Below are 14,706 nucleotides of genomic sequence, written 5' to 3'. Positions count from 1 at the left end.
GAATAGGATGTAAGACCAATATTATTGCATTATCAGAAAAAGGAACTTTTTCCAATAAGTTTCACAAGCATTAAAATATTTCTAAAATCTGGTTAACTTTCTTTTAACATTCCTTTTTAAATTCATGAATAACTTTATATTCTAGTATGTAATTATAGAACACATTTTTATGATTTCCTTTATATGCTTTATGGAAAATTAGATTTGCCAAGAAAATCAAACTCAATCAACCCTACTTATATATGTTTTGTAGAATTATATAAGATTCATTTCCAAATAATAAAATTGCAAACTGCACCGCTAATGAAAGATTTGGGCAAACCGACTAAAGCTGGGAAGAGTATATTTGAAAATTACACATCTCAGATTTTCTGGGGTATTCTAAATTTTAAATACCATGTTTCATTATTGCCAAAACCTATTGTGGATTTGCCCAGGAATTTTAATTACCAGAATGTAAGTTAGGGTCTTCCAATAGCTTTTAATCTCAAAACGAGATTTAGAAATCACTTTGAGAGTCCTTACATTGAACTTTTTTATACAGAGTATAAAATTGGACCCAAATTCCAATAAGTCCTAAAGGAGAATAAATTTTACACAAGGAAATTATAATCATGTTTTATGATTGCTTAACAGGAGAGCAGCCGGGAGTTGGTATGGTACCACAGGTAGGCTCTAGCATTTCCTTGTTGAATGTCAACAATCTTGAAGAACACTAATATTAGACAAGGTCACCTTGTAATGCCAATGGTTCAACATAAAATCAAGACTATTCTGTAATTATGTCAGATATTGACAAAACATTAACACCATTTAAAACACAAACTTTACCCTCTCACATTCCAGTGAATATAGGTAATTTGTGCTTCTTAATTCTGCTCATCTTTAGCTTAATTCTGCTCATCTTTCCACCTAGTTAAGAATGATGGCCTGGTGCTGGTGGTTCACGCCTGTAATCCTAGCAACTCAGGAGGCTGAGATCTGAGGATTGGGATTCATAGCCAGACTAGTCAGGAAAGTCCAGGAGAATCTTATCTCCAATTAATCACCAGAAAACTGGAAATGGTGCTGTGGCACAAAGAGGTTCAGGGACAGCACTCAGGCCGAGTTAAACTCCATGACTGACAAAAAAAAATCATGGATACATTCACAGATTCTCTCTTACTTCCTGATTATATAGTTCAAAACTACTTCCTTTGATCCTTCTGTCAATAATTTAACATGAGACAAAAATCTTTTAGTAAGTTCTCTTTAACATACAGCTCCTCACAGCCTGTCCTCTCCACTGTAATAATTAAATGATCCTAATTCTATTCAATCACACATGTATTCTGGTAGACTTTGAGTAGTAAATATGCTTGTTTATGGCATGGTGGCACACATCTGTAATCCTAGCTGAAAGAGGAAGGCTTGTGGTTTGAGGCCAACCTAGGCAAAATGTTTATGAGATTCCACATCAACTAATAAAAAAGTGAGGGCTGGGAAGGTGGCTCAGTGGTAGAGCATTTGCCTCGCATGCATGAGACCCTGGGTTTGATTCCTCAGCATCACATAAGCAAAAAGAAAAAATCTGGAAGTGGCGCTGTGGCTCAAATGGTAGAGTGCTAGCCTTGAGCTGAAGAGCTGAGGGACAGTGCCCAGGCCCAGAGTTCAGGCCCCATGACTGAGCCCCCTGTCCCCCAAAAAAGTGAGGTATGATGGTATGTACCTGTCATCACAGCTGGAAGTGTACATGAAAGGATCATGGTCTTGGGCGGACAGGCAAAAGGGAGACTCTATCCAAAGGATAATAAGAGCAAAAAGGGCTTGGAACATGGCTTAACTTATAAAGTATAATGCAAGGACCTGAGTTCAAATCCCAGTACCACCAATCAAAAAGTAAATCTTGTGATAACAAACATTGTATTATGATTAGAAAAGCAAGATATGCTTAGTTTGCCATATTGTTTCTTCAAAGGATACAATAATTAAAATCGGGGCCTCATGATTTTGTGGGCCATTATTCAGGCACTACCTTTATCCCTTTCCTTCCATTTATGTATGTATGTATGTATGTATGTATGTATGTATGTATGTATGTATGTATGTGTGTGTGTATCTGTCTGTCTGTCTGTCTGTCTGTCTGTCTGTCTGTCTGTCTGTATGTATGTATGTATGTATGTATCTATCTATCTATCTATTTCTGAGCCAGTAACTGGGCTCAAACTCCTCTGTCTCTCAACTTTATTGCTTCATGTTTGGAACTCCACCCCTTGAGCCACCTGTCCAGTCCAGCATCTTGCTGATTAATTAGAGATGGAATCTCACAGATTATTTTTGCCCAGTCTGGTTTCAAATCACAGTTCTCTTGATCTCTGCTTTCTGATGAACTAGAATTACAGGCAAGAAAACCACTAGTGCCTGCCACCATTTTTCTTATTTCTGACAATAATTGTAACAGAAAGCTATCTGAGTAAATGGAAAATAATAATCACTCATGTAAAAACTAACAGATAGAATCTTTGAACATATACAAAATCACACCAAATCTATTTTTAAAATTCAAGACCAAAATAAATGAAATTCTTATACGAATATAACAACTCTCAGAATCACAAATATGTGCAACTTTCCTTTTAGTTTTAAATTTAACTTACATTAGGAAGATGTTACCAAATACTTACTTTAGAGCATAGATGTATGTATAGCACATTAATATAAGCAAGAGATACATAATCACCTACTGGATGCTATCTTTATGTCTTTTAAAAAGTTATTCATATTGATTAGAGTCCTACTATCCTATTATTGACCCAGCTGATGATTCTTAACAGCCATGTGAAATATTTCAAAACAGGGTGAGAAAAGTGTTCCTTCTGCTCATATAATTCACCTGGGTTATTGCCAGATAGCAAGCTTCCAGGTTATGCCAACCTTACAAATAGCACAGATAAACAAATACAATGTCACAAAAGCACCCTAGGAAATTCTAGGTACTAATGCTCGTTTACAAACAACTCTTAACTAAACTTGTTGCTAAAACTCTTGCAGCCCATGACAAGTCCCAAAGCAACCCGTGGTTGCTCTTGCAGGGAAGAGGGCAGTTGAATAAGGAATCTACAACTTTTTGCATTAGCAACTGTCCTCATACCAGCAGGGTAAGACCCCAATGTGGCTTTTGTAAAAATAAGGGTAAAACAAACCTTTCCTTTATTGGTATTTCCCATTTTTGCCTATTTGTAACTGCAATCTTCACTCCACACTATGCTTTCACTATATCCCAATGTGTGTCTCAGTACCAATTCTTTTTAAATAACTCATGACCTATGATTCGCAGTTTCACAGTCAGTTTGCTCTGGAATAACCACAGAAACTACAATGTAGGTGCTGTTCAAGAGAAACCCAATAGAACTCTGTGTCCTCTTTGTTATAATCCAAAAGCTAAGAGATGGAAGATAACCAAAAGCTTTTTACGATTTCACTTGTAAGTAGAATGCAATTACCAGTTGGAGGCCGCGCAACCTTGGCATCTTCAGATGGCTTAGCCGTAGGCGCCACCCATGGCTTTTCACTTGAAGCTATATTGAAAAGAAATGGAACTTGCTGAAAAAAACTTTTAAGAAGAAATAAAGGAGAGAAATGGATTGCAGATAGAGTTAAATGGCTACCAGAAGACTGCAAGAAATAGCTCATACATATTCTATCAAAAGTCATAATATATTGAGAGAACTAAACAACTGGGTTATGTGAAATTACTGAGTTATGACTTTTTTACTTTAATAAGAAATCCAATCAAGTATTTATTTTTCTTTTTAGTGAAATCAACCACTTATTATTTGCCCTAGTTAACAGAACTCATGAATTTATTGAGGATTTCAGAGCTAGAACCTAGTAAGTGTATTGTACAGAAGCAAGCCATTACCATTCACACGATTATTATTATTATTATCATCACTATTATGATAACATTATTACTATTGCATGTCTGAGTAAGGACTAGGGATCAAATTCAGGTTCTTACAAATATCAGACAAGCAATCTACCACCGAATTACACCTCACCCCATCATTCAAGTTTGTAACATCAAATATACTTTTATTACCCAAGGTACCCCCAGGTTTCTCAAAAGGGTAGGATGTTTTTGCCTCAGGAAATTCTGGAAGCCTTTTTGGAGCTGTAACAAAACATACAGGATAGCTATGACCTGGGGTTCAAGTAACAGAGAGTAAAGGATTTTAAAATCTAAGGTAGAAAAAACAGCAACAAACCTACAAAGGAAACTATTTGATATCAACTAAGAAATCTTTATCAGTTTTTCTTCTGTGTTTCCGTGCAGTCTCTCTCTCTGTATATGCATGCATATGTATGTATGTGTATGTATATCATTGTATATACGTGTATATATATTTACATGTTTATATTATACATGTATGTGTGTACATATATACAGACATATATGTGTTTACATGCACATGTTTTTGTGTCTATCTACTATAGTTGTTTATATACATATGAACATATATGCTTCTTTGTTGACACTGGACCTTGCTATGTAAACTAGGCTGGCTTTGAGTGCACAGTTCTGTTTCTGAGTCCCAAATGCTGGGATTACCATTGTCAGTTACTATGCCAGACTTAAAATTTCTTTTTCAATTTTTCATTATCAACTCACTGAATCTGAAGTATTTGGGCTCTTCTCTTTACTCTTATTGAATTAGTTTCTTGATTTTCTCAGGCATATTAATGTATGTGATTACATTTCATTTAAATTCAAACCTAATACCAAGCACACTTGATCTACAAAATATCCATCCAATACCTTTCAGAAGTTGAGTGTTGGTCATTACATGGCTTTTATATAAAGTTCTTAAGATGTTTCACGTATAGAAATACTAAGAACTCTAAGGAGCCTGCAAAAGTATTATCAATGTCTCCTCTGAGAAGAGAAACAATTGAGTAAAAAACATTGAAAGGAAATATAAATTTGTTTTGTGACATAATGATTATAAATAGAAAGACTCAAGAACAGTATTAAAACATGACAATATTATGTTTTTACAAAAATGCCAATAGATTTGTTAGTGAGAGCCTCCTTTGGAGCCTAGATTACTATGATTTTTAAAATCCGGAGCCTAGATTACAATGATTTTTAAAATCACCCTTGAGGGCTTGGTAATGGAGAACTCCTTATTGTGTAAGACATTTGTCCCATTTTTCTTGTGAGGCAAAAAAATGAATGAATTAGCTCATGCATAAAAATTTCAAGCAATAATAAAGCTGCAGAGTTCAATAATTTGTACCTAAAGTGCTCAGTGGCAATTCAAACCTAGGTATTAGAATTGTTTGCGATGCTTCCTGGGTCCTTTCACTGAGAACTACAAAAAAGAAGAATGAGATTAGCAGCACCCTAACTTGGGATTTGACATTGTGGTTTACCCATGACCATGCACAACATGCTTTATAACAGAGACTCATGGGCAATGAGCAGTTGAGGCCTTTCATGGAAAAGAATTGGCTTTCCCTGGGAAAGTTACAGAGCTGTTCCAAATTGAATATACTTTCAGAAAACTAGCACCACAGTGCAGAACAAAAATTATACTACTCCTTGTCTTCAGGGAATGAGAAGAAACTGCAATGGCAAGTTAGTTTCTTCGAGGTAAAATAGCAGCAAACATGAGTAATGAGAACTTTGTATAAATAAATGTATGATGCTTTGGGGGATTCTTCGCATATTTAGGACACATAAGAACCTTCAAAAGCCCATTTGATCAAAGAGCCCAGAGTCAAGATTTCCAAGTTCTTCCCACCTTCCATGCTCTGGTGGTTGAAAGGCAACAATTCTGTCTGTCCAACAAAAGACAGGTAGAAAATGCATGCAGTTCATATCTAAATGCCAGGCACCTAACTCAACAAGATCAAGGCATTTTTGTTAACTCTTCCAATGGAATTGGTCCAAGAAATAGGAAAGTTACTTCCCCAAAGGTGTGGAAAGGAAGAAACATGGAAAGGTAGAAGGGAACAAGAGCCAGATTGAAGAATTGAGGTGAGTCTTTTCTTTAATGGATGCTGGGAGGTTATTTTTGTCATTCCTTTTTTTTGAAAAGATAGAAAAAGGGTGTAGAATTACCTAGCGTTGTTTCCAAAATGTCGAATGCACTAGACACAGTGGGTTTAGTGCTTCTTGGAACTGTTCCAGGAGTTACTGAAAGGTAAAACGAATGGTAACTTTATGAACTAAAATAAAATGATGAACAACAAAGACCATAAAACATATTTCGTCCATCTTTAGAATTAGTAACTGATACTTATACAGCCTATGTCTTTTCAAGTTCCTAATGGTAGTCTCTCTGTCTTGACCTAGATTCCAGGCTGACACTCCTCCTGTTTTCCATTCACGTGCTTATCACTGTCTCTTATTATTTATCTTTCTTTTTCTTTATCTATAGGGCTTAGTGCAAAGCCTAGAATACATAGCACATAATAATTGTTAAATAAAGAACAAATGAGCAAGCCAGTGCTGGTGGCTCACACATGTAATCTTAGCTACTCATTAGCCTGAGACCTGAGAATCATGGCTCAAACCCAGGCAGGAAAGTCCATGAGTTATTTTAAATTATAATATTAAATATGTTATATCTAGAATATAAGTTAGAAATTATAAGTTGAGAATTGTATGCTAGGCACTGATGGCTCATACCTGTAATCCTAGTTACTCAAGAGGATGAGATCTAGTATGGCAGTTCAAAACCAGCCCAGGCAGGAAAGTGCATGAGACTCTTATCTCCAATTAACAACCAGAAAACAGGAATTGGCTCTGTGGCTCAAGTAGTAGAGCGTTAGCCTTGAGCTGAAGAGCTCAGGGACAGAACCCAGACCCAGGCCCAGAGTTCAAGTCTCATGACCGACCAAAAAAAAAAAAAGAAGAAAAAAGAAAAGAAAACAAAAAGAAAAACCAAAAGAACAAATGAGAGAAAAAAAAAAAAAGACTTAGAGTTAGTGGTTCACTTAGAAACTATTATGCTATTAAGTTTCTCTCAAACTGTACTCAGTCAGCAAAGCTTGGAATTGGGTTGAAATTATCTCAGGTTTCAAATGCTTAGCCACTGGGTGGTCCCATACTGCTAAGATCAAAAGCAATGGAGACTTCAGGTAAATAACATTGGTGAAATAAGAACTTGTAGTTATTGAGATCTGGAAGGAATCACGAGCTTGAAAATCCTGGAATTTTGCAAGGTAAGCACATAAAATGGACAGAATACTGAATAATAAGTTGTGGTAGTTGACTATTTCTGAAATGGAAAGTTCTGAAGTTTAGCCAAAAAAAAAAAAAAAAACAATTTAAGAAATCTGTGGCTTCTCTTCAGATGCAGTGCCAAAAAATAAAGTGTGACGGGAAATGGGTAGAATTTTTGAGGCAGACAAGAACTTAGAGTTACCCACTGGATCATGCTGGGGATTTTAAAACTAAGTACAATGAATCCAAAATGAAAAAAGCACCTAAAAATTGCACTCAGATGGATTATTCCCAAAGTTTGAGTAGCTTCTAACTTTGTCCTGTGACCAAGGAAATGAAGGCACGTTTCTCTTCAAACAGGACCATATCTCTTTCTCTATCAGAAATAGTCTACTTCAGGGCTGGGAAGGTGGCTCAGTGGTAGAGCGCTTGCCTTGCATGCATGAAGCCTTGGATTCCATTCCTCAGCACCACATAAGCAGAAAAAAAAATCCGGAAGTGGTGCTATGGCTCAAGTGGTAGAGCACTAGCCTTGAGCTGAAGAGCTGAGGGATAGTGCCCAGGCCCAGAGTTCAGGCCCCACGACTGGACCAAAAAAGAAAGAAAGAAAGAAATAGTGTACTTCCATTTGTTTCTTGAAGCTATTTTATTACCCTATCAGCTCTATCTTCTCTGGACCAGTTACAAGTTGAAACATTTAATATAGAGGAAATAGCATGAGTATGTCAAATTATGGCAATTTTGCAGATTAAAAGATTCACTTCGGATGAGAGTTCCTTTGCTTAATTGGGAGATTTCTTGCCAAATGTTTGTTTCATCAAGTTCTGGATAAGGTGTTATCACTCTGGCAAAAACTCTGTACTTCAGAGATTAATGTCTCCCTTGTGGTCAAATGGGGTAGTTCATTCAGAGAAGAAACATGGAAAGTTTGTTAGTTCCAGGGATAAAGGATGGGAACAATGTTTACAACATTGACTCTGTAAAGAAATTTTTACTGGACTGTTAGCATTTTGTATGCTAAGGTTGTTTATCTTGTAAAGGCATTTGTTTCTTTAAAAATTCAGGATATTTTCATAACTATCAAACTAAGAATTGAGGAAAGAGTAAGTATTTTTCTAAATGGGTAGTAAAAAAATGGTCCCAGGTCTTCATTTAAAAGGAAAGCACCAATACTTAAAAAAAAACTATTATTACGTTTTGGGGTAAAACTATTTCAGTGTTTATATAACAACTTTCACCTGGACCCTGGACTGGAAAATATAGCTTTCATATTACATATCAGCTATATAATTCCATTATTCACTTTTTGTCTTCATTTTTCCCTAAACATTAAAGACCTAGGATCTCATTTTGTTTTATACTTATGACTAAATCAAGGTTCTAACTGACAATCGCTGAAAATATATAAGCTTGTCAGTGATTCCCTGTATGAAAAAACGAAAACAGTAATAGTTTTCTCAGTGTAAAGATAGGGATCTCCTTACCTGTTATGGGCTGTGTTAGGATTTTTTCAACCTCTGGTGTTTTAGATTCAGCAGGTAATGCCAATGTTTCATTTTTAGCTAAAACAAAGAAAAAAATTTACCTCACTTCTTCATAGCACAGTAAACAACAATACTTCATGCAAAATAAAATCAAGTTATAAATTATTTTTTAGTTACTCTACATATATCCCTTTCAGCCAGCAAGTCAATTTTACTGTGCATTTCTACCAGGGACTAAGAAGAAGAAGAAAAGATAAACTTCAAAATTCCTTCTTATTTTCCCTGGCTAATTCTTTAAGATCTAAACTGACATAGGAATGAAAATGAAAATTACAGCTCAGTACTTGGCTAACTTTTGTCATTCTCATTCAGAGTTTCTAGAATTCATAATTTATACTTTTAAAGTTCCTGTGAATGTTATATTCAAGTACTTCTACTATCTAAAATACTAGTAAATGAAAATTTTCATTATACATGTTAAAAATTTTAAGAGATTAAAACACTGAAACTTTAAAGAAACACAAATAACACACATAGAAAAAAACAAAGTATTTGGAACACTTTATGGCAAAAACAGTTAAATTTTACTTGAGCCATATGTTAATTTTAATCTGCTCTTTCATTCGGTGTAGAAATTCAATGCAAAAACTAGAATAAGATCAAGAAACATTGTACTCACAACTGACATGTTAAATTGAAACCTCTTTGTATTAAATATAAAAAGAGAAAAAAGAATACAATCTGTTTTCCCCTCTTAATGCAAATATCTGGGAAATCTACTTCTTTACAAGGTAGGAGCTCTTTCTCAAAAAAAGATTATGGCTAAACTAGAATTTCCCAGTGGCTAATTAGTCCCCAATTTTAGAATGTTCTTGGGATTCATTCCAGTCAGTTATTTAGCAATCTCAGTCAAGTGACCTGCTTGTACTATTTTGAAACAGTTGAACAGCATGAAAAAAATTCATGCCACCTAAAGCTGATTAATTAATCAGATAGGATTTAAAATATATATAGGCTATATAGGTTATGGATCTGTGAACTTTGGCATTATTGACACTTGAGACTAGTTAGCATTTTGGTTGGGGGCAGAGGTGGAGATTATAGGTGGGGAAGATCCTGTCCTGTTTACTTAAAGGAGATTTGGTGGCATTTCTTGCTTCTACCCATTAGATTCCAATAGTATCTCAATAGTTGTGATAGCCAGAAATATCTCCAGACATTGGGGGACAGAGTCATTGCCCTCTGAGAATTAGTCTAGTTTATGAAAGTTTTTTTGAACATGCAAATTTTGTAGGCAATATCACTCTCGGAAAAGCCATTTTTCTTGGTTCCATGTAATATAGGTACAAAATATTCACTTACTTCTAATGAATTTAAAGACAGAGAGTTATTGAGAAAGTAAGAGATGGAAAGATATTTAAGTGAAGGACACTTGATATTAAATGTCTACAAGCATTCTACTGCAATATGCCCAACGACAATAATGACACCAGAAAAGTAAAATGTCATTGAAATAAGTCCTAAACCTTATGAAATTTCTTATCTTCCATTATTATTCTTCCATATTTTTTGCCAGCAGAGTCTTAAGTTTTGGCAGGCCAAGTGTTGGCTTTGGCAAAACCTTTGTACATCCCTCAGAGATAACCCAGAGATGTGTGTGCGTGCATGCGTGTGTGTGTGTGTGTGTGTGTGTGTGTGTGTGTGTGTGTGTGTGTAGTACTAGCATTCTTGTTTATTTCTCTCATTATTCACACCATATGTTCTTAGAACAAAAGCTATTACATCTCTTGATGTCCCATGTTGTGCACTGGTAGAATGGGATGTTATTTTTAGAATTTACTCCCTGAAGAAATACGACTTTTCTGAATTGCTGTAATAATTAGCTTCAGGAAAGTTTATTTCTCCCTTGGTAGTATAAAAGCTGTTTATGCCCATGCTCTTTTTATTTGGAAAAAAATAGCATTTCGGCTCAACAAAATGAAAAGTGGCTTACAGACTAGGAGAAAATATTTGAAAATCGTGTTTCTGATAGGGATTTAATATCCAAACCACATAAAGAAAGAAATTATAAAACCCAGCAACAATGTCAGTGATTAATTTGATATTTCAAAATAGCTCGTAGAGAGAGTTTTGTTCCATGGGCAAATACTTTACCACTGAGCTACATCCTTATTACCTCCTCCCAATTTTATTAATATTGCTTCTTTTTGAAACATAGTGTGTTAAGATGAGGAACTTGATGGATGAGATTTTTCTTAGATTTCCTGCATTTGCAAATATACCAAGTAGATCAATCCCTCCAGCAAATAAGAGATTTTCTATGTGTTAAGTTTACAATTGGTATTTCACTAGAAATCTAAGTTCGAAAGGTATTTTCTTCTTGTATTTCTTGTTATTTGCACATAGTTTTTCTTTATTATTATGACATTGAACTGTGGCATTTGAATGAGTCTTACCAGAAAAACAAAAACAACACTAAACAAAATCCAGTAATACTCACAAGTTAAATAATTTGTCTTAAGGTAGCACATTAAAACTTGGCAAAGAAAATTCTCTGAGAACATTACTCAAAACTAAGTAATGGTATGGCATCTTAACAATAAAATAAAATTTAAATAAGAAATTTAAAACAAAACTAAGTAATGAAACAACTTGTCTTTAGTTCAGAACTGACACCTTCATATCACTGATCTGGGGAACTATTCTAATCATTGTTAGTCTGCTTCACAAATTGTCTTTTGTACTTTTAATGATCATATTAAGGATCAAATGAAGAAGAGGCTAATTAGCACCTTTATTTTCTCCTCTTAGCACATGCTAAGAATACAGTCTCTGTAGAGAGAAGGGTTAAGTACAAAGTCCCAAGTTTTGGCTCTTCCAAATTCTGTTCCATGGAGGGAATTTAATTTGGAAGTTTGTGGGTAGCATCACATTTACACAAGGCAGAGTTAGGTCACAGAATGTTATAGCTGAGAAACAAGTGGTCGAGTCTAATGGACAAATTAAGAAAAGGAAATCCAAAGTCAATCTGACTTCTTGCAGGTTTTTATGATGTATGAGTATTTTATTACAAAAAATTCAAGGAATATACAGAATCAGAAATATTAGCAAATATTTTTCAAGTTTTTCTAAGTGGTGTGTAAGTTTGGAATTTTTTCTAAAATCCTATCTATGATTAAGTGTTCTTCCATTTTTGAACACATACATATATTTATATTTTATCTAAATATAAGATAGCAATTTCACTGCTCATGTGATCTGGATGAGTATCTCTAATTCATTTACAAGATTGCAAGACTGCTTGGATAGTCTAAGCATAGTAGTGCTCATACTCAGTAACTGAAAAGTCCAACTGTAGACCTTTGATACTTACCTAATTGTGCCTTTAGGGCATCTGAAATCTCCAACATTATAGATGTAGGCAGTTTTACAGTGGTTTCATTCAGACCTGGAATAATAAGGTGGACTACAAGGAAGTAAAGGGAGAAGAAAGTGTATTGTGAAATAAAATAAAAGTTCAGATCATCTGACACTAGATTATGAAATTTAGCAAGTATTTGTTTTAGCCAATTAGGACCCAAATTTTAAAATGTTGTAATACCTTTTGCAGTAAAGTAGTCTTCATATTTAGAACCAAACTAATGAAATTCTCTTTTAGTTCATAAACAAAAAATTGTAAAATCAGTGCTTAAGAAGTATAGTTTTAAAACAGACCTTAGTAAACATCAATATATAGTTTAAAATGTGGTAAAGAGAGAACATCATTTTCAATCACAGTGATGTGTGTGTGTGTGTGTGTGTGTGTGTGTGTGTGTGTGTGTGTGTGTGTGTGTGTGTGTCCACATACCCGCATGCACTCCGATGTACTGATCCTGGGACTTGAACTCAAAGCCCGGGCACTGTCCTTGAGCTTTTGTGCTCAAGGCTAATATTCTACCACTTTAGCCACAACTTTACTTCTAGCTTTTTTGTGTTTAATTGGAGATAACAATATCTTGGACTTAACTTCCCAGGTTGGCTTTGAATCATGATCCTCAGATCTCAGCCTCCGAAGTAGCTAGGATTAGAAGTGTGAGCTACTGTCACTCAGCTTACTGAACTGAGGGTCAACATGACCCTGAGCTGTCAATATGACCCTTAAGAACCCTATGGATAGATAGGATGAGTGCCATCATTCCACTGAACTAGATCAATCTCCTTAAAATGCCAGGTTAAAAATAGGGTCTTGACTATCATCCTGGCATAGACATGCCAGAATGTCTAAGCAGTGAAAGAAAATGAACTGAAATTAATTTGGCAGACCTACTCAACCGGTCACAGCTCTATCAGGGCCCTACTATCAAAAGAGTAGTTTACTTACCTATTCTAGACATAGATTTCAAGATTGATGCACTCACCTAGAATTGTTCCTCCAAAAGGAGTCTTATCTGGGGATTTAGTTGAAGCCTTGTGGGTAACGTTCTGAATCACTGTTGAGACACAAAAGGACAATAGTGCTGTAAGAAGAATAGGAAGAAGCTGGTGATAGGAAGCCTCTGACCTGGGAGATGGCTTCATCTGAGTTTATCAACTAATAGAAATCAACTCCGAGGGCTGGCGACCGAGGCAAGGGAGGGATTAGAAGCTACTTACTACCGTAGTACCTTTTCTATTAGGTAACAGAAGGCTGGTCTATCATAAAGTATTCCATTCTTTTTTAGTGGGAAATTTCCTTCCCATCCCTGCTGTCTGCTGCCTATCCTTTCCCAAGTCAATAAGAGCTAGCACAAACTGTGCCAAAGACTAAGTGATAAGAAAAGCTTAGGAAGCATACATTCTTGAAGTAAAGAATCTTTAGATGATTCTCATAACTAATTGGTCCTGCTTTAAGGACACACTTAGGACATTGTATTTACTTAAAATGAAGAACAATTTTAAGGCTGTGTCTCTTCCAATTAGAAACCTCCTATAAATAGTGGAGCCAATTTAATCACTTGAAAATTTTCTTCATTCTCTACCATCCCTCTCAACCCCCAAACTAGGTTTTTTTTAATTAATACTGTTATGGTTGCTTTGTCCAGATTTGTCCAACCACTATCATTTGTTCATGTTTTTGCATATTGGTACATAAGCCCAAACAATCTATTAACATCTAATTTACTAAACTAAAATAGTTGGTTCAGATTTTCTCTGGAAATAATTTTTAACAATTGAAAAAATATGCACCATATTTAATTATCTTAGTTAAAAATAGTTCTGACTTGTACAGAGCAGATTAATTACCTTGCTTGATGATTGTTATTGGGATGAGCTTCCTTGGGACATATGCTGGCTGAAAAGAGAGAAAGAAAATAAGTTTTTGTTTCTGTTTTTGTGTGTGTGTGTGTGTGCTGGTCCTAGGGCTTGAACTTAGGGTATAGGAGCTGTCCCAGAGCTTCTTTTATTCAAGGGTAGTGCTTGAACCACAGCTCTATGTCCAGCTTTAAAAAAAATAGTTTACTGGAAATAAGAGTCCCTGCTGGCTTCAAACCACTATCCTCAGATCCTAACTTCCTGAGTGGCTAGGATGACATAAGCCACAACACCTGGCTAGAAACAAGTTTTTAGAATTAATGTTAATGCCGGGTGCTGGTGGCTCACACCTGTAATCCTAGCTACTCAGGAGGCTGAGATCTGAGGATCACAGCTCAAAGCCAGTCCAGGCAGGAAAATCCATGAGACTCTTATCTACAAATTAACTACCAAAAAACTGAAAGTGTCGCTGTAGCTCAAGTGGTAGAGCGCTGACCTTGAGCTGAAGCGCTGAGGCGCAGTGCCCCTGCTCAGAGTTCAAGCCCCACAACTGACCAAAAAACAAAATAAAATTAATGTTAATAACAAAAAAAATCAGACTTAGATGTAGTTCTTTTCTATCTTCAGTGAGGTTTCCTGTGACTTAGGTTTGGTAGTCACTGGAAAAATCTTTAACACATACATCTGCCTCCATTTTATTAGACTACATATTTCCCCTGCCCTGAAAATAGCAAGATT

General features: G+C 35.5%; 1 protein-coding gene across 15 annotated transcripts in view; it reads right to left on the bottom strand.

Annotated features, from left to right (window-relative positions):
- The window catches only part of Abi3bp (ABI family member 3 binding protein), a 188,266-nt gene that overhangs the window by 89,619 nt on the left and 83,941 nt on the right, over window positions 1-14,706 (bottom strand). For 13 of the 15 annotated variants that reach the window (XM_070030358.1, XM_070030366.1, XM_070030367.1 and 10 more), the window contains exons 7-14: window positions 13,960-14,008; window positions 13,095-13,166; window positions 12,071-12,163; window positions 8,698-8,775; window positions 6,107-6,181; window positions 5,280-5,354; window positions 4,082-4,153; window positions 3,483-3,557 (exon numbers count right to left, since the gene is read on the bottom strand). In XM_070030358.1, coding sequence (XP_069886459.1) covers window positions 3,483-3,557; window positions 4,082-4,153; window positions 5,280-5,354; window positions 6,107-6,181; window positions 8,698-8,775; window positions 12,071-12,163; window positions 13,095-13,166; window positions 13,960-14,008 — 589 coding nt within the window. The remainder of the gene's footprint in view (window positions 1-3,482; window positions 3,558-4,081; window positions 4,154-5,279; window positions 5,355-6,106; window positions 6,182-8,697; window positions 8,776-12,070; window positions 12,164-13,094; window positions 13,167-13,959; window positions 14,009-14,706) is intronic. The other 2 variants (XM_070030365.1, XM_070030373.1) reach the window with 2 other exon arrangements.

The sequence above is a fragment of the Dipodomys merriami genome, unplaced genomic scaffold, assembly GCF_024711535.1.
Source record: "Dipodomys merriami isolate MVZ:Mamm:240054 unplaced genomic scaffold, mDipMer1.0.p SCAF_2, whole genome shotgun sequence".
Taxonomy (NCBI): Eukaryota; Metazoa; Chordata; class Mammalia; order Rodentia; family Heteromyidae; genus Dipodomys; species Dipodomys merriami.
Note: the sequence above shows the minus strand (reverse complement) of the source record. Positions and strands in the feature narration are given on the sequence as shown.